Genomic DNA, 19,838 nt, shown 5'->3' on the forward strand with positions numbered 1-19,838 from the left:
TTGATATCCAGCTCAGGTTAAAAAGGCTTTCAACCCACAGGCTAATGTAATTGATGTAAGTCATACGTATAACAAGCTAAACTCAACAAGGTTTTTGTTTTGAACCCCAAATATGGCATTTTGTTCAAAATGTTGTATTTGCAATTGGATTTTTCATCATAAGATATCCTAAAATGGTAAAATAGCTGAAATAGTTACTTTTCTATGCAGCTGGTTATCAATCCTAACGATCCCTATCACTTTTAAAAGGATTTAGGGAATTTTATTTTTTGAACAATTTTCGCATTTTTGGTAAGGGGTAACATCATCAAAATTTGCGAAAAATGGCAAAAAATTTGAAATCCAAATTTTAAATGCAGTTTGATTAGAATTTTGAATACGAACTCAACGAGGTAAGGCAATCCATATTTGGATCAATATTTCCGAAATTTTGGCCAAAAAACTAAATATTTTCTTCCTTTAAATCTGGAAAACGACTTTTGGCCAAAAATACGATTTATACAAAGGGTGTTTTTGTCATAACTTATCTAAAAATTGTCATAGAAGTGCAATAATGACTGTTTTGTGCAGCTAATTACCAGTACTAACTATCCCTATCACTTTTTGACTGATTTTGAAAAATTAATTTTTGGGTCGATTTTCGCATTTTCGGTAAGGGGTAACATCATCAAATTTTGCAAAAAATGGCCAAAAAATAAAATTTCAATTTTTGAACACAGTTTGATTGGAAATTTAATTACGAGCACAACGAGGTATGATATTTCATTTTCAGGCTATTATTTTTAAAGTTGTGGCAAAAAAACTGATTATTTGATGTACAAAATTCGGCTTTTGCAAAAACTTGATATTTACAAAGGAAATTTTCGTCATAACTTCGCTTAAAATTGTCATATAGATAAAAGAATAACTGTTTTGAGCAGCTAATTACCAGTGCTAACGATTCCTATAACTTTTTGAAGAATTTAGGAAAATTAATTTTTGGGTCGATTTTTGCATTTTTGGTAAGGGGTAACATCATCAAAATTTGCAAAAAATGGCCAAAAAATAGAATTTCAATTTTTGAACACAGTTTGATTGGAAATTTAATTACGATCACAACGAGGTATGACATTCCATATTCAGGCTATTATTTTTGAAGTTGTGTCAAAAAAACTGATTATTTGATGAAATTCGGAAAAACGGCTTTTGCCAAAAACTTGATATTCACAAAGGGAATTTTCGTCATAACTTCTCTGAAAATTGTCATATAGATGAAATAATAACTGTTTTGAGCAGCTTATTACCAGTGCTAAATTCCTATAACATATTGAAATCAATAAATAATTGATTTTTAAAACAAAGTAGTAGCCGGTGTCTGCTGAAAACCAACAAGGCGTATTTTTAGATATTTGGTACCAGGCGATCATAACCAGCAAGTAGCAAGATTCCCTTCTGAAATTCATGTTCGCCTGGTAGCAGAGCCCACAGCCCAGAGTTGCAGAAAAGGACAATCGCTTTTAATATTTGCTTTTTAAAACATTACTATTTATTTCTTTTACTATGACGCTCGAATTTATCAGTTTTAGTTTTGTTTTGCGTTCGTTTTTTATCTTTGTTTTTTTTTTTTAACTATTTTACAGGTGATAGACTATATTGCGCTTAGTGAAACTACATGCACTTCTATATATAATTTATTTATATATATAAATATATTTATGTATATTCTTGTCAACATAATTTCTTCGGCTTTCGACTTACATCTTATTAAAAGACTTGTACAAATGCAGAATAAGAATAAGATTCGGAATCGAAATCAGAGCGTAAAAGTGCGCAGACGAGAACATGAAGAAAAAGTCACATATTGATGGACAAGTACAGAAAGAGCGAGATTTCATTTGAGATTCTGGACATTCGATAGATTCTGGAGATGCTGATCCGAGCCGAATCGAAGTGCACCATGGAAATTCCAGGTGGAATGCGGCAGACAGGATTTACAGATCGATCAACAACACGGCCGAGAATGTAGTGATGTGAGCAAAGAACTAAATGCCCGCATAGAGAGGCAGCTTGGCGGTGTCCACCTTCTCCTCCACCTTGAACGAGGGGAATAGGCCGCCCTGGTTGGTGCGGGTGTTCTTGCCCTTGGAATTGCCATCCCAATGGTTACCAGCCACCGAGACGAGGTCACCAACACGCAGCTGTAGATCCTCGTGCGTGCGCGGCTTGTGGGCGATAACGACGCGGCGATTGTGCGCATTCTGGCCACCGTAGTAGTATATGTCGTCCAGCGACTTGAACCGATGCGCTGCATCCGGATACATCGTCTGCATTATCTCGTAGGCCACGCGACACACCTGCGACGAGAAAGTGCACACCAGATGATCGGACATGGAAAGCAGGTGGATATCCAGAATGATCCCGTTCAGGGCGGTGTCCGTGTATCGCGTGGATACGGACGCCATGCGCGCCACCTCCGGATCACCAATGATCTGGTACTGCGGGTACTTTCGGCGCGCCTCTTCAATAACCTGGGCGTCATCCGACGCAAGGAAAATTCGACGAGCCACAGTGCTGCCGTTTACCTCCAGTGTGCGGTAGTAGTCTTCGACATAGGTCATATACTCCTCCACACTGTGGCAGGCCGCCTCTGTGCCCACTTTGTCCGTGCGACGGACATGAACGCTGTAAGGAAAAAACCGAATATTTAATTTCTTCAAGAAAACGAATTCACTCTTGATTCACATACCCAACAATGGGACGCTCCCATCCCAAATTGCGCATGCCAGAGGTAAGGAAATCCCGCGTCGTTGGTTGCGGTCGAAGCAAATACTTAAGGAACTGACCCACCCACCAAACGATGGGGTCTCCATGCAGACGCTTAAGTCTCGGCGCCAGATCCTCGGGAACGGCGAGCGGCAGGTACGGCGGTCTCGGCATCAGCGAGTCGATGATGGGCAACACCAGCACCTGGGTGTTCGGCTTGCCCGGCCAATTGTAGGTGTTGGCGTTGCCCGCATCATGGCAGCTGTTGGACACCGGCTGGAACACCTCCTCCCAGCCGCCCTTGTGATACCGCCATCCGCGGGATTTTAAGATGAGCGTCCGCTCGGTGGCGTAGGCCACTATAAAGCAATACACCACATGGTGCAGTTGGCAGCCGTAGCCACAGCCCTGGGGATTGAGGAATTATTAATTAGATTGGAGTCGTCGATGAAAACATATGAAAGCAGTTACAGAATGAATAGCTAATTACTAATAACTATATAGAATTACAAATAAAAAGCAGATTAAGTGATTTACTTGTTGGAAAGTAAACCATTTCCTAGGTATTTAAATATACTCATCGGACTGACAAACGTGGTAGTTACCATAGATTACCATAGATAGTAGATACCAAAAGATTAGCTCAAGAAATGGGAATAATCTATAAAACGCACCTTGTTGAGCTTACAGACCAGCTTGCGAGCATTCTGGCAATCACTGGGATTCTGTAGATGGTGCAGGCGCCGCTGTACCAAATCGCTCAGATCGCGTGCCTCCTTGTGCCGCCAGGCCTCGTAGCCATCGGACTGACGCATCCGCTCCATGTCGCTCAGCAGAGAGCGCTTGTGTTCGGCGCCTTGGAGCAGCACCTGGTTGATGGACTCCTCCAAATCGGGACTCGCGTGGCCGGCGGCCACTGCCTTACGCACTTTGCCCAGTTCGCTGCTGAAGAAGTTCCAGATCTCTCCGATGTTCGTCTGGATGCGTCTGCGCGTGAACTCGTACTCCAGGCTGGGCTCGAACTCGCCATGATCGGTGACACCGGCCTCCAGATCATTGGGCGCTCCCTCGGCCACATTATTCCAACCGCGCAGATCAGCGGGGGCGGACTCGAACATGGATTCTGGTTCCGGGCCGGCGACCTCGGGCGCCAGCTTTGGATTCAGCGCATCGTTCTCCAGCCTTTGCACCAGTTTCATTGCGCTCTGCTTGTCCAGTTGGTCACTGGAAAATAAAAAGATGGGAGATGGGGGTTCAGGTTAGCAAAGCAGCTTATCGCATGTAATTCCGCGAACGTGCCACGAATAATTAGCCCCGCTGCTGACAAATCATCATAATGGTGATCGCAAAAGTGTAACTGCTATGCTACAATGTTTCAGGAAGCTATATTTAATACAAATACTATTGAAGCTTCTTTATTTCTACATAAACCGAGAACTGGTTATTGATTGATGCTAATCTCTTTGATATCACAGCTATGGCGGTATTTAAAATCGCAATTAACGTGTATAATCATTTGTTTACTTTATAGCAAGACCAAAAGGGGTTCCAGGCGAGTGCTAACAATGATATATTTTGTGCTATTGTGCTGCCCCCGGCTGTATCCCCACAGCTCCAGCCACCTACCTCATCAACTCGTCGATAAGCTGTTTAAGCTCCTCGTTGCGCTGCCTCGTGTGCTCCAGCATCTGGAGCGCCTGTGATATGCGACGGGCGTTCAGCTCACTCTCCCCGGCCGCCTGCTGGCCCTGAGTATTGGTCAGCTTGACCACGAACACGTAGACTAATCCGATCCAGGCCAGTACGAATATGATGAGGGCGCGTGCCCAGGAGTTGGCCGAAGCCCCGAATAGCTGACGCACCAGCAGCATGACGGCGATCCCACAGGTGCTCCTGCTCCTGCTCCTCCTCTGGATTCTGCCCTCCGCTCGTCGGGACCACAATCGATCTGCCAGGGGATCAAGGAACGGAGCTCCGAACGGGGGGCGGACTCGGGAATGCTCTCTACGTGTACTTCGATGCCGAGCTGTTTCGATTCCGGCGCATAGTCCCAATTAACTCCGATCCGGCCAGCAACCAAGGCGATCCAATGACATGGTCGGCGGGGCTAGGATTCCTCTTCGAGTTATAGATATTCTATAAAGGATATATGGACGTATGGATGGTGGCCAGCTGGAATGCAAGTTTCACGCGGGTCGATCAATGCCGGAATGAAATTTCTGACTGACGGATGGGCCGGCGCTCTATATCGCCGATCGAGCTGGCCAGGTAGTCGTGGCAAAGTCGAATTAAGTGCAAAAGTATTCTATATATTTCCGTCCTGTTCTGTGTTTTCTTTTGATTAGCACTAGAGCTGTGTAGCTAGCACACCATGCTATCGATGCATAGACATCGATACATCTGCCCACCACTTGAAGAGCGTTGCCATATTCGGACAAGCCATAACATTATTTCCGATAAGTCGATGACTAGTTCCAACGGCTCTCGATGTAACGCTTATTCAAATGCCAAATGCAAAAAACCCATTGAGGTGATAAAACAATTGAAGATGCTTGTGGGATGTTTTCAGTTTTATGCCGTGTTCTCTTAATATTTCACATTTTATTCGCACTTATGCTACTAATAATAAAAATGATTATAATTTTCAGATGTGTTGTTACTTTCAAAGTTCCGACCGATCTGCGAGTGGTATGGGTCGTGGATATCGGGGAAACCACCCGGTACCGGCAACCCAAACCACGCGGAGATCGGACGACCTGCGTCGGGTGCAATTAAGATGCGGGCTTCTTATGCTTCCGTTTCTTCTTTTTTCTCTTTTGGAAATCAAATGAAAAGTGATTATCATATAAATTATAAAAAATTCAGTATATGTAAAGTTAAAAAAAAGTTTTACACATAATATAAATTATATTATTATAATTACGACCACAAAAATTTCTTAGTGTTGAAATGAGTTTTGTTTTGTTTCTTCCGAGTGTTTGTGTGTTTAATGTGTGTGGGGAGGGGGTGTATTGTGTGTGCGGCGTGTTTTGAGTGAGAGAGATAGAGAGAGAGCGCGAGTTGCTGCGGGTCGAAGGTCGAGGGGGTGGTGGAGTTGGTGGTGGGGGGCTTGCTTGGTTTATACGACAAGTTTTGATTTATTATTAAATTTAAATACCTATGTATATAAATTACGTTTCTGTTTTATTATAATTATTGTTGTTTCCATCTTAATCATTTTGTTTTCTTTCGCTTTTTATTTTTTTTCATATTTTTGTTTTTTTTTGTTTTTTTGTATGTAGTGGGCAACTGCGGCATTTGTAAATTTTCTTTATATTTAAATGTTCCTTTTGACTGTGTAAAAATATCGATTTCCATCTGATCTTGTTTTGTAGTTACTATTCATGTTTGCATTTGCTTTTCGTTTCAGTTAAATTACGTTAACGCTGCATTCTGAACTCTCTTTTGCTGCTGCTGCTGATGATTCTGCTGCTTGTTCTTCGGATTCTTGATCGGATTCTTCTGATTCTTCATCTTGGCGCGCTTCCTATGCTATTGAAATGTTGTTTGTGGTGCTGCTTACTGCCTTCTGGATCGGGATCCTATATTCCGCCCTGATCTGATCGGTTATGTTCATGTTATGTTGGGTTGTGTGTGTGTGTGTGTCTGTCTGTCTGTGGCGTGTGTGGTGTCGTGTTGTGTGTATGAGAGTGGAGTGTGTTGGGTGTTCGCTTCTCGTTATATGTTGTATATATATATATATATAATATATTATATGTATGTATAGTTAGTTGCTTAATAGTAGAATTTCTTGAATGTTGTTGTGGTAAAGTGTAGGTAATGTTGCTCTATGTCTCTATGTCGACTCAACTGCACTACATACAATGTCTTTCCACCGGATACGCGGCGAAACGAACCGTGCCGAGCCGAACCGATCCCCGTTTCTGACACGCATCCGCATCCGTATCCGTATTTCGTTTCCTCACCTCCGCCTCATTCGCTGCGCAGTTTCTTTAGCTCCGGTGACTTCTCCCCCACGCCCACACCCACTCCGCCGGCGTTCTTCAGCTCCATATCGCAGTGCAGGGCAGTACGCTTCTGTCCAATGGCTGGTGCCGAGTCTGCACCCGCTGCTACCGGCGAAACCGCATCCACCGTCTTGTTCGCCGCCAGCTGCTGCAGTTTACTGTCCCTCACAATGCCGTTGCTGCTATTGCTCTCGTCAGCCTCTAGCTCCGCCTCATTATCCTCCTCCTCGTCCAGCTCATCTTCCTCCTCGTCCTCCGCCTCATCCTCATCCTCGTCGCCCAGGACGCCGTTCCCGTTACCATTTCCATTGGCTGGTGCTGCAGTCGCTTTGCTGGCTGGCTGTGGTGCTGCTGTAACCGCTTCCTCTTCTGCCAATGGAGCAGCCTGACCATTGTTGGTGATCGAATTGTTAGTTTTGTGGGGCTGGCTCGGCGCCTGCTTCTGATTCTGGCTCGAGTGCTGTGTGGGAGTCAGGATGGGCAGGCTGTTGGTCTTGGGCGGCGCCTCCTGATTGCTTTCAGAGTCCGAGGCGAGCGGTGTGCCACTCGAACCGATGCCAATGCCAATGTCTAGGGCGATGGGCTCACCGTCCTCTGTGGAGGTAGTGGCCGTTGTCTGTGTGGTGCCATCGTTGTCATCGATGATCGGCTCCTGGGAGGTGGAATCGTTCGAAACAAAGTTGGAGTCACCGTCCTGCAGGGCGGCGCCAACGGCAGCTGCGTTATTCTTGGCCTCACCCGACTGTAAAGGCATCAGAGGAGCCGGGTTGGTGTTCTCATTCTCTGTCTCCGATTCTGTAGCAGTGTTGCGACCGCCTGGGGGATAGAAAGCATTGGATTAGCCATCAATAGTCAATTTGTTAACTCGGCAAACTGCGGTCAGAGTAATCGAACAAAGAAACCCTCTGTGTTTAAAATTATTGGACGTCCTAACACTTTTGCTAAGCTGCCAACAAGTATAAGCTGAATATACTGATAATATGTTAAAAGTTACCAATTTTACAGTAGTAACTTTACAATTCCTCCTTTTTTTTAACAATACACCACGCGTAGGAAATAAATTTTAAATTGTAAATTGACTCCTACGATACTAGAAACATATGTTTAATGGAAAATTCCGGAAAGGAAAAAAACTTGGTTTCTGGAAAAGATTACTCGGTTTGTGTGTTTTGTTCCATGTGTGTATCTAGCCGCAGTTACCGGACCATCTTAGCTGCTTACCTGCTCCCTGGCTTTCGTCGTCCAAATCGACACCCACACCATCGTTGGTATCATCGCCATCGAGCACCTTGCTGCTGTTGCCGTTTGTGCTGAGTGAACCGGTGCCAGTGGCAGAGGCGCCGGATCCCGGCGGCGGCATATCGTCGAGCATCTCGGGACTGAGATCATTGGCCACATAGTGAGACCAGAGGGCCAGCTCCACGCGATGCGGCGACCAGTGCGGCGTATCCCCGCCCACCTCCGCATTGAGGCGCTCCACGGTGGCCTGAATGTGATTGACGAAGTTGAGGTACTCCTTGGTGGTGTAATCGATGCCCTCGATCTCTGGTATAGCCATCAGGCACTCGTCGGCCATGAATGGTGCCGAATCGGGAGCGGCGGCTGCCAGCAGTGCACTGGCCATTGTGGTGCCGACGCCCTTGAGGTTCGATAAAGCTGTGATCGCCTGCTCCAGATTGGGCAGCTTGCGGAAGGCCTTCTTTGTCTCCTGGATGACGGCGCGCGGTGTGTTGACCTTGACCAGGTAGGAAAGCTGCGGATAGAATTTGCCGCGCGACTGCTTCCACTTCATCGACTGGACGAGCTCATCGTATACCATATGCGCATCCTTCCCGCGTGCCTTAATCAATTTAGGCAGTTCATTCTGATACCACTGATCCAGGCGGATCAGCTCTTGCGGCTTCTTGCAGCGCTTCTCGGCCTTTAGCTTAAGAACCTGGGGATAGAGCTGGTAGCAGTACTCGAACTGTGTGGTGCTCCCGGTCTCGAAGAACGAGACCGTCGCCTTGCCGTTGGACATCTTCTGCGGATGCGGATGTGTCGTTGTCGCCTGCTAATGATTGGTGGTATCGCTGTATCTCCGTATCGTGGTATCTATCGTCTTGGGTCCCAGGACGTTGGCTGATCCGCAAGTGCCCGGCTGACTATATATGCGGCGATATATGTACTTAGGTGTAAGCTACTATACGCCAAATCAATTTATTGCTTACTGTTTAATCTCCTGCTTTTCCTGTCCGTTCCGAGCTGCTCCTGTCAACGTACTGCTATTCGTGCGTTGAGAGTTCCCGGCGAGAAAGAAGCGAGTACGTGAGAGACAGAGAGAATGCGAGTGCGAGAGAGGGAGCACGAAGAAGCAGCAACGCAAAGGAGAGTGGATGAAAAGAGAAGAAAAGAGGCACACAATTAGGTTTACAGTTACGATTACATATGCAAGGGGGATCGGTGCGGTGGCATCGGGAGGTAGTTCGATTGATTACTGTTAATGCTGCTGCTGCTGCGGCCGTGTCTCTGTCGTTTGTTGTATTTACTCAATCCGATAATCGCTCACTATTTGCCAAAAATCTGCTCGCTTCCGCCGCCGTGTGCACAGCACACAAATCGAATTTTTACAGTGCGGTCGTCGGGTTCTTTTTAGTCCGCCATGCACTCACACAGGCAAACTGACAGGCACACGGACGGACACACACATACTCACTCAGCACACTCGCTCTCGCCACCCAAAGAGAGCCAGGCGCTCATACACAGGCAAAAACACGCACACCACACACACACTGACTTAAACACACACACACTTATATACTGAGGCAACAGCAGCAGCAGCAGAAAATTTCTTTTCCATCTAGGTTTTCGAAAAAATACGAACGCGAGCATTAAATAAACGAATGCTACTATTTTTTCGCTGTTGTTGTTGTTTGTTCTTTTTTCGTACGTCTTGTCTTTTTGGCAAACGCTGAGAACAGCTTTTCACTAGCGCACTGCACGCACACAGATGAGTGGGTGAACAACAAATACCTTTTAGTTAGTCGCCGCCAGTCTTCCTTTCCGTCCACATCCAAACAACTACTCCAATGCTTTGCTGTTTTTCTGTGTTGCCTCTGCTTTGCTTTGCTTCGCTTCGCCTCTGTGCTTGTGCTGTGCTGCGTGCTTCGAGCTGTGCCCGTGCTGTGCTGCTTCTTCTTCTTCCTCTGCTGTTTCAGTTTCTGCTTCTGCTTTCTGCCTGCAGGGGCGCCGTTGACAACTGACAAATAAAAAGGGGTTACTCTGTTCTCGAAATGAGCACGCCACCGAAAGCACAACAAAAAATTAAAAAGGATCGGAGCGGAGCGATGCAGCTGTGCGATGTGCTGCTAACTCGTGTGACGGGAATTGGGAATTGGGATTGCGAATGGGAATGAGAGGGAATACGAGAAGCGAATATGGGAATGACGAACGACGACGAACCGGGAACAGGAGTTGTCGCTCTATCTCGCCCGCACTCGCTGCCCGAATGTATCTGTATCTCTCTGGCACCCTCGGCGTTCCATTTCATTTTGCCGGCGACGTCCGTGCTCTCTGCCGCCGCTCTGCCATCGTCTCTGCCGCTGCGTTTATGCGCAGTGCGTCATTACACGAATACCTGTTCAAAGCGGAGGCATAAACGCGGCTTTGTCGATCAACATCCATGAAACCAAAAGCCATGTTCGGGTTATAGAAACTTCGAGTAAAAAATACCTATGTATATTCAAGCAATGTTTACCCTTATTAGTTTAGTTAATGCAAATATGTTTTATGTTTTTACAAACAGCAGCATGTTCTTAAAAATATTTATCTCTATATTCAGGCCCTTCGATTAAATCAGTACTAAGTTGCAAAACAAAAAGGAATGGGTTGTGTGAGTGGGTTGGGCTCCAGTGAGACTTGTTAATAATTTAAGAATTCGCGATATTCTAGTGTAAACAGCGTGTCTCTGCATGTTCGCTGCTTTTGTTGTGCCAGTTGCCAGCGGCAGCGGCGTCGTTGTGCCATTATTCATATTCATGAGGGGGTGCGTCAGGTTTGCTGAATTTTACCGACTTGTTTGCGCGAACCGAAATTATTTATGGCTCAGCACGAAGAGCGATAGAAATGCATGCATATGTTGTTGGTTGGTTAAAAAGTTGCCCTTACATGCAGTTAAGTGCATATAATTTGTCTACTTGCGCATTTAATAAAAATGCATACATATTAAATAATGTACATAATTAATCAGCGGTTTGAGGGTTGGAGCATTTACAGATGGAACTATAGTGATCAAAAAGTAGCTATACATTTATAAATATCAAAAATATTACAAAACTGTTCCAGCTTTCAAGCATTAACTAATTCGAGAACAGCTGCCGGTTCCATAATCGAGTATACACGTGTGCTACTCAAAGTCTAAGCTAAATGAGCGGTCGAGCGGCAACTTGATATTTAAAAAACAGAACCCTACTTAACAGTCGACTCAAGTTCGATCCCCCCGCCGGTACGCCCCTCAGTTCACCTATCACTCGTTTGCCTTTGCCGCCATCATTCGCTGTTGCTGTTTTTACCCTATTCGTCCAGCAACATAGCAGCTGCAATTTAGTTGTTTCTGTTTGTGCCTTCCATGTGCCTGCCATTCGTTCATTATACCCTTGCATAGAGCATTATCACTTTTTTAGATAGCGGTAATCCTATCTAATACATTATCAATGTGATCAGTTAAATGGTTTCATATGTACTTCAGTGCGATTTGCCTTCCAATTTGATGATCTACTGAAATGGCAATTGGCAATTGCTGCCAAATTGTTCAAGCGAAATTTAATTTACTAGAAACTATTCCAGTTCATAGAGCATTAAAACGTCGGCTAGACGCAGATAGCTTCCTTTTCTTGCGGCGATATGCGTGCGATATATCGCATCGATACTCGATGCGGATGCCCATCTGTTTTGCGACATTTTCCCGCTTTCCCTGTTGCAAAACCCGTTTTTCAAATTACAAATTCGAGTATATTTCAAAACTTATATTGATTAATTTTCTAAAATCCCCACTGGAGAGCGACATTCGTATTCGTAGTGGTTGGATTTGTATTCTCTCTTTGCCATGACACAGCTGTATGTATTAATCATTCGGTATACAAGCAACTTTTTCGCACAGGCCCCTTTCCAAATCAACTACGTCTCTGTGTGTGCGACTCGCTCGTTTTTGTGTTTTGCCATTCTCGCTGTTCACGCACCAATACACACAAGTGGCTGTTCGAAGTTGCCAGATCAACGTTTTACCGGTGCCAGAGTGTTTTAAACTTAAAGAGGATGATGTACTTGTGCTCATATATTTTTTGTGACTAGAAATTAAATTCTTAAAAAACTTACATAATTCCGTTTCATTATTATTTTATAACATATAGTTTCTCTTGACAAAGTGTGTATTTTTTTTAAATCGATGATCAGCTGGCCTTGCCTGTCTATCGATTGCCCTTTTTGGCATCTCTAGTCCTATTCATCGAAATTTTATTTTGTATCCGGACGTGGTCCCCCAACACTTTCAGATCTCTCCAAGCGTTCCGTGCATCATGTTGACCAGGTCCATTTTATCCGTTGCCGTGTGCGGCCTCCTTCTGTCGCCCCTCCTGCCCATCACCCGTGCGTCCCAGGAGGAGGACGCCGGCAAACAGGACAAGGAGTTCGCCGTGGAACTGGACCCGGAAACCTTCGACACTGCGATTGCCGGCGGCAATGTCTTCGTCAAGTTCTTTGCTCCATGGTGAGTTGCAATTCGATTTGGGTTCCTCCACCCCTCCATTCCGCCCTGCGCCCACACCTGAACGAAATAAAAAATCGCCGTCCCAAATTGGCCAACTTTTGCCGGCGAATCGCGGCGGTCCACATAGGTCGTCTATTTTGTGTGACCAAGCCACGCACACATAATTATCAGTGGGTGTTTTGGTTTACACATTGATTCAATTTCTGGCAATTTTATTGTAATGAAACAGATTGTTAATAATCAACAAGTATTTCCAAAAATGAAATTTAGCTCACCAAAAATGGTCTTAAAAAGCTAGCGAAAATAAGTATTTAATTAGCAATTTAACAATAGTCGCCTTTATTTCTAGTATTAATAATATAAACTGCTAATCCTGAAATAGGTATTATTTTAAATACGAAATTCAAATCCTAAAGAATTTCAATCTGAAAACCAGAACATACCTTTTGTTAAAATTGGTATATTTCGGCTTGTGAGAAATTTACCTGATGATCGTGAGTGACATAAATTCGTGACCCCGGCAATTTGGTCAAAAACTAAAGATCCGTGGAACTGAAGATTCGTCATGTGTGTCCAGCAAATCGCACGTTCGCCGATAAGACGATCAAAGGGGCTTTGTTGTCCCCCTTGATTGACAAACTAAATACTCCAGATTTCGGCAACTATTATAGTTTTCATAGCGCCCGGCTCTCACGTCTTATCAAAAGCCATCGCAATGTCTATGAGCTAATTTGATTAGGTTCAATTATGTTGCTAGGAAGTGCCTGCGATTAGAGGGGGGAGTTTAAGGAAGCTCGAAATGCGATTCGGCGACTCTAGCAGCCCGATGATAAACTCTTTGTTCGGGACAAAGCGCCAAGTCTTATCGCTGTTCATTGTTTCGTGCTCCTTTGTATGGGGGGAAAACAATGTGAGTTTGACCGATTTATCGATTCCTATTTCAAAATCAATTTAATCGCAATAGATTAGGTGTTAAATATTGTTTGGTAAATGTGAGTCATACAGAATTCGTATCCATTTCATATGGCATTTTTTAATCGTAGGTGCGGACATTGCAAGCGTCTTCAGCCGCTGTGGGAACAGCTGGCCGAGATCATGAACGTGGCTAACCCCAAGGTGATCATCGCCAAGGTGGACTGCACCAAGCACCAGGGACTCTGCGCCACGCACCAGGTAACCGGATATCCCACACTGCGCCTCTTCAAGCTGGGCGAAGAGGAATCGGTCAAGTTTAAGGGCACTCGCGACTTGCCCGCCATTACCGATTTCATCAACAAGGAACTGAGCGCACCCGCCGAGGCGGATCTGGACGAGGTCAAGCGCGAGCAGGTCGAGAACCTCAATCTTGGCAAGGTGGTCGACCTCACCGAAGACACCTTTGCCAAGCACGTGTCCAGCGGCAATCACTTTGTCAAATTCTTTGCACCCTGGTGCAGTCATTGTCAGGTAAGCCGAATTCAATGACTGCTCGCCTAAAATGCCTAACTGTGACATCCTTTTCGTACAGCGTTTGGCACCCACGTGGGAGGACCTGGCCAAGGAGCTGGTTAAAGAGCCTGCCGTAACTATCTCGAAGATCGACTGCACCCAGTTCCGTTCCATCTGCCAGGACTTTGAGGTCAAGGGCTATCCCACTCTTCTCTGGATCGAGGATGGCAAGAAGATTGAAAAGTACTCGGGTGCTCGTGATCTGTCCACGCTGAAGACGTACGTGGAGAAAATGGTGGGCGTGCCGCTAGAGAAGACCGCTGGCGAGGCCGGCGATGACAAGGTGGCTATCGAGGAGGTTGCCGGCGAGGAGGACGCAGCCAAGAAGCTGGCCCCACAACAGCTGACTGGCGAGGACGAGTTCGACCAAGCCATTGCCGAGGGCGTTGCCTTCATCAAGTTCTATGCTCCGTGGTGTGGACACTGCCAGAAGCTGCAACCCACCTGGGAGCAGCTGGCCACGGAAACGCACCAGGCTCAGAGTTCCGTGAAAATCGCCAAGGTTGACTGCACGGCGCCGGAGAACAAGCAAGTGTGCATCGATCAGCAGGTGGAGGGCTATCCAACTCTCTTCCTGTACAAAAACGGTCAGCGCCAGAACGAGTACGAAGGCAGCCGCTCACTGCCGGAGCTGCAGGCCTACCTTAAGAAGTTCCTCGGCCACGACGAGCTCTAAAGCGTCTGCCGGTTCGCAGGGAATCAGCAGTAGTCGAATGATCAAATAATCGCCCGCCAAATTAATTGTAATCGTAATGATTTTTCTCCAGCATAAACCTCTGTGAGGAGTCCGCATTTAATCAATATATCCAACAACACCCAAAAGACAACGCGCTAGCTGGAATTTTGACTCCCTTTTCCTCTATTTTCGTTTTTGTCCCTCTTCCTTAGCTGTCTTTGTAGACCTTTTTTTATACATATTTGTTTAGTGTTTACGTAAATGGGGCACGAGACTGTGTGCGCGAAGATAAGCCATTTAGCGAACTTTAATTTCAATTTTAAAATCATTTTGAACCGAGTCCGTGAATTCTACTGGCTGATGGGCAGACAATCTAAGCTACCGACTTCCACTAAGCTCCTTATCTACAAAGCGATCATAAGGCCAATCTGGACGTATGGCATTCAACTGTGGGGCACTGCATCGAAAAGTAACATCAACATTATCCAGACATTCGAAAACAAAACGCTCCGCACAGTCACAAACGCTCACCCTTTCCACGATAATGCCACTATACACGAGGTCCTCAGCTTCCCCTGGGTGAAGGATGAGATTAAGAAAAGCAGCAGGCAGTACATGCAGAGGCTTCAAGACCACCCAAACAACCTGGCACAAGACCTGCTGGACACCAGTCAACGCACCAGGAGGCTGCACCGATCACACCCTTTGGACCTCTCTGGGATTAGACACGCAAATTAAATTAAATTATATACATACATTATTATATACATCATACATACAATATCGACAGTTATTGTATAGTTTCGCAACAATTTATGTAATCAATTAATTCTCTACCGTTAAGTTTAGTCATCAAATTTAATGATTGTCCGCGAAGGACAGTTTTTAAATTAATATATCCAAAAAAAAAAAAAAAAAAAAAAAAAAAATTTTGTAGCCTACGTTTTAGGAAAATTTGTCAACACAAAGCAAATAAATATCAATTCGAAAACAATAGCCTGCTGTTTAAAGTATTTTATTATTAAAGTTAGCTTAATACGGTAAGATCGCAAATAATAAGCCGTACATATGGTTTATTTAAATAATTGTTTGGGAAAAACCACTATTTAATGTTCCGAGAAAAGCCTAAAAACCAGTTGTTTATTGGTTTGTTGAATAAATAAGAATATGCCAATTCTGAGTTAAGGTTTAAGCTGACTTATTGGCGTCCTTCAAATATTTATTTAACACACTTTAAATTCCATGTAGATTTTGATGCCAATTAAAATTATTTAACAGCAGGCAGGTTTTTGAATTGAACTTTTAGCAACGCGCGCTAGTGTCGATAACAATTTATCGATTACAGATATAGTCGAGTATCTTAATTTGGGCTGCCAGATCTACGTAATAGATTAATGTATTTATATTGCACTTAATTAATAGTTGTGTTATTCTTATCTAAAATTGCTGAACCCGGTAAAATACTACTGAAAACGCAATTGCATTTTGGGGAATAATTATTACGGATACGACTAATCTATCCATATATCGTATATGAAGTGTCATCGGTCTGCACTGCTGTTTGCAATGCATGCCTGGCACACTGCTGCTTCGATATAAATCGTATCGTGTCTGCATCGTCTGTAGTTTGTTCTTGCATTTGAAGTGAGACTTTTTGCCTTGTCTTTGGCTCGTGCTTACGGAGCCGTCCCTTAGGTTGTCCTTGTGCCAGTTGTCAGCGCAGAACGAATCCCTAGCCGGGTGCAAGTCTATCCATACCCAATATCCCCGATTACCGATGAACGACAACGGTAACGGCGGAGCAGCGCCAGTCTCCGGTGGAGTGTGCGGTGTTGGTGGTGCGCACGGAGCGGCTGCTGGCGCTGGTGGTGCTGGCGGTGGCGGTGGAGCTGGTGGCGCAGGTCCGGGCGGAGGTCCCGGTGGCGGAGCAGCTGCTGCGGACTTGGCTGGCGAGGCAGCTGGAGGAGCAGCAGGTGGCGATGCAGCTGCCAATACACAAGGAAATGCCAAAGGAACCAGCGAGAGCCCAGCGAACGGACTTAACTCTAGCGAGGATCTAGACGCCAAGCGGCGCAAGTGTCGCGAAACGGAAGAAGGCCAGGATGAAGCCAGCACGGTGGGTAAACGCCAAAAATATGATCTTATTTGCCAGATTACCAGCCATATGTGCTATCAACATTTATTGATTTTGTCCACTATGAGTGGGGACTAGCTCAGACCTTAGTATTAAGTTATGTTGATCCTGGGAGTATGTGCTCTAATCCTGATTAAATCTTACCCATCTAGATGATCGATGCGAATAGTGTGCTCAATAAGATCGCCAACCTGTACGCCGAACAGCTGATGTCGGACATAGTACTACTGGTGGACGGCAAGGAGTTTCCCGCCCACCGCGTCATCCTCTGTGCCAGCAGCGACGTCTTTCAGGTGATGCTAATGAATCCGGAGTGGAACGAGTGCAGCAAGCATGTGATCGAACTGCACGAGGAGGCCTGCTGCTCGGCGGTGTTTCCGCAGTTCATCAAGTACCTATACGTTGGCCAAATCGAGGTCACGCTGCAGACGGTGATGCCAATGCTGGCGCTGAGCGACAAGTACAATATTCGCGACCTGATCGATCTTTGCGTGGACTACATGAACAAGCACGTGGCCAAGGCGGCCACCAGCGGTTACCTTGTGTCCTGGCTGCAGTATACGCTCTCCTTCACGCCCACCCACAACGATCTCACCGAAACGCTCAAGCGGTTTCTCAAATGGAACCTCGAGATGGTTGCCGAGTCGCGGGACTTTGTGGAAATGGACCCGGCCATACTGATACTGCTGTTGCAGCAGAACGATCTGGTTGTCACCAGCGAGTACAAATTGTTTGACATCCTGCAGACGTGGCTGCTGCATCGTCGCGAACAGATGGAGGCCACTGGCAGTGGCGGTTTCATGGAGCTGATCGAACAGACTGTGTCCCACATACGCTTCGGCATGATGACGCCGCGCCAGCTCTCACACCTGCTAATGGATCCGCTGGTGGAGTATCACAAAGAGTTCCTCGTCGAGCGCATTGCCATTGGCATGAGCTATCAGTCGGGCCATGAAGATCGTGTGCGGGAGGTGCGAGCCACCGAATCGGGTAAGCTGCAGTTTACGCCGCGGCTCTATTGGAACGACACCTGGAGCGTCGACATCGATGTGCACAACTTTACCGCGATCGAGGACTATAAGAACTATGTGACCTGCTTCTTTTCGCAGCGACACATTGCCGAGACTGAGGAGGACGGTAAGTAGTGGCTGACTTCGATTGATATACAGAAAAAGTTTACGATTACTTAATCGCCAGATCCTTGCATGACATGGGAAATCGAGTTTTTCCCGCGAGGCGTTAGGTATAACAAGGCCAAAATGGTATGGGGCGAGGACGTACCAGGCTGCTCCTTGAACACAGTGCGTCTACGGGTTACCTGCAAGCATCAAAACATCGGAGAGGAGCGATTTAAGGTAATTAAGCGGCAACCGTAATATTCTGTTGCGGATCAACGAGTATTGGCGCAATTTGTAGCATATTCTTTCATGCATTATTCCTATTTTCAGATCGCCGTGCTGATCGTGGGCATGCAGAACCAGATTATGCACATCCGCACTGTTGCAGAGCGTACGGAGTACTTCTCCGATACGTCGCGTGTCGTCAACCTGGACAACCTGCTGCCGTACGAGGAGCTGGAGCACACATCACTGTACTTGAGTCCCCATCTGACGGGCACCGCTCGCAACACGCTTACCCTGCACGTGGTCATCACGCCGATGGGCGCCCACACCTGCCGAGATACGCCGCCGTTTCAGTTCTAAAAAAAAAAAAACAAAAAAAAAAAAAAAAGAGAACAAATTATGAAGCGGTCCTGTGGGCATCTCAACTATAGCACTCCGTACTTCCCGGCGCATCCACAGGCACCTCATGCATCCACAGCCACCACTGTATTTCAACCTACCATTTAACATGTGTATGTATGTAAATCCAATGCGACTGCAAATCCCCCTGGGCTCAACCTTTGCGATCTTAACTGGCGGTCTACTCCGGCCCCCAATCGATCACAAATCGATTGCAATATGATTTGTTATTAGTTTTTTGTTTTATATTACACTATTTCCTTTAAGTGAGTAAGTGAGTAAGTTCGTAGGCAGAGCCATATTCAGTGATTGATTGGACACGACGCCCATTTGGTACTGTATTCACCTGACCATTTCGCAAAAGAATCGCAAATGAAAATGGACTATGGAAAGGAGTTTTTCTAATAAAAAAAAAAGAAAACCATAAAATCGCTACCGACATGGCTGAGAAAGAGAGAGGATCACGTTTGGCTATTTGCCATCTCGTTTGCATGAGGCATCAGTTTTAATGTTTTACAGCCAATAGAAGATACATATGTGTAGCTGCTTAGGCTTTTGGATCCCTTTACGAGTGCGTTTATGGCCCGGGATCAACCTGTCGCGTCTCGGGGGCCTATCTTTATGTGTGCTCTGCTGTCCATATAGTCTACAGTGCGGAACACCAAATATGTCATATGTAGATGGGACTCTGGGCTCTGGTCCCTGGATATCCAGATAGCCAAATGGCCAAATGGCCAGATAGCCAAGGCATAACGAATATACGTGCACAGATGTGTAAATCGGTTCAGGTATCGGCCATCAATCGAATTGATTTAAACTTGGCGTTAATGTAGTTGTTAAATAAAATAATGTCTCTTCAAAAATCAGCTATGGTCTATTATTATGCGTTTTCATTAGACTGAACTAAAGAGTAGAATTACTGTCATTTAACGATATAATTTAGTGATTTCGGTTAATTTAATTATTGCCTAACACGTTGACCAGTCATTTTGTAAAATAACGTCTCTGAGAAACCTCGAATAAAGGTGTGTAAAACTATAACTTAATGTTTTTATTACCTCCTGTAGTACAAAATACGATAGGCTTGCATGAGAATATAAATAAAGCATTTTATTTTACTTTAAATCCGAACTATTGTTTTATTATTTCTCATGGTTTATCATTAATTCAAGGCAAATTACCAATTAGTGACCTATCTGTATCTTTACCTATGGCTATACCTTCATTGAGTCCGGTTAACAACTGTTGCCATGCTCCACAAATATCCACAAATTGCTTTTCAGACATCCAGTCCCCAGGGGGCTGT

General features: G+C 45.4%; 4 protein-coding genes across 6 annotated transcripts; 2 read left to right on the forward strand and 2 right to left on the reverse strand.

Moving 5' to 3' along the window:
* Positions 1-1,502: 1,502 nt before the first annotated feature.
* LOC6725700 (alpha-(1,6)-fucosyltransferase) lies at positions 1,503-5,163 on the reverse strand. The gene is made up of 4 exons (XM_016172722.3): positions 4,369-5,163; positions 3,417-3,966; positions 2,726-3,150; positions 1,503-2,661 (listed from the first exon to the last, which is right to left on the reverse strand). The coding sequence occupies exons 1-4, from the start codon at positions 4,611-4,613 to the stop codon at positions 2,022-2,024; spliced, it is 1,860 nt and encodes a 619-aa protein (XP_016038973.1). The 5' UTR covers positions 4,614-5,163; the 3' UTR covers positions 1,503-2,021.
* A 160-nt stretch (positions 5,164-5,323) lies between these two features.
* LOC6725701 lies at positions 5,324-10,260 on the reverse strand. Of its 3 annotated transcripts, XM_044923754.1 has the most exons (5): positions 10,191-10,208; positions 9,762-9,987; positions 8,960-9,013; positions 7,971-8,893; positions 5,324-7,565 (listed from the first exon to the last, which is right to left on the reverse strand). In XM_044923754.1, the coding sequence occupies exons 4-5, from the start codon at positions 8,767-8,769 to the stop codon at positions 6,715-6,717; spliced, it is 1,650 nt and encodes a 549-aa protein (XP_044779689.1). In that variant the 5' UTR covers positions 8,770-8,893; positions 8,960-9,013; positions 9,762-9,987; positions 10,191-10,208; the 3' UTR covers positions 5,324-6,714. The 3 variants fall into 3 exon arrangements, with proteins under 3 accessions (XP_044779689.1, XP_039153550.1, XP_039153551.1); XM_039297616.2 differs by having other exon boundaries at positions 8,960-9,010; positions 9,762-10,260; XM_039297617.2 differs by lacking the exons at positions 9,762-9,987; positions 10,191-10,208 and adding an exon at positions 9,227-9,440.
* Positions 10,261-12,193: 1,933 nt separating this feature from the next.
* LOC6725702 (thioredoxin domain-containing protein 5 homolog) lies at positions 12,194-14,802 on the forward strand. Its single transcript, XM_002106669.4, has 3 exons — positions 12,194-12,492; positions 13,536-13,938; positions 14,000-14,802. Exons 1-3 carry the CDS (start codon positions 12,302-12,304, stop codon positions 14,654-14,656), a joined length of 1,251 nt encoding a protein of 416 aa, XP_002106705.1. The 5' UTR covers positions 12,194-12,301; the 3' UTR covers positions 14,657-14,802.
* Positions 14,803-16,206: 1,404 nt separating this feature from the next.
* Positions 16,207-19,573, forward strand: LOC6725703 (BTB/POZ domain-containing protein 17). The gene is made up of 4 exons (XM_002106670.4): positions 16,207-16,772; positions 16,943-17,927; positions 17,988-18,145; positions 18,239-19,573. Exons 1-4 carry the CDS (start codon positions 16,434-16,436, stop codon positions 18,491-18,493), a joined length of 1,737 nt encoding a protein of 578 aa, XP_002106706.1. The 5' UTR covers positions 16,207-16,433; the 3' UTR covers positions 18,494-19,573.
* The last annotated feature ends 265 nt before the right edge of the window (positions 19,574-19,838 follow it).

The sequence above is a fragment of the Drosophila simulans genome, chromosome X, assembly GCF_016746395.2.
Source record: "Drosophila simulans strain w501 chromosome X, Prin_Dsim_3.1, whole genome shotgun sequence".
Lineage (NCBI taxonomy): Eukaryota > Metazoa > Arthropoda > Insecta > Diptera > Drosophilidae > Drosophila > Drosophila simulans.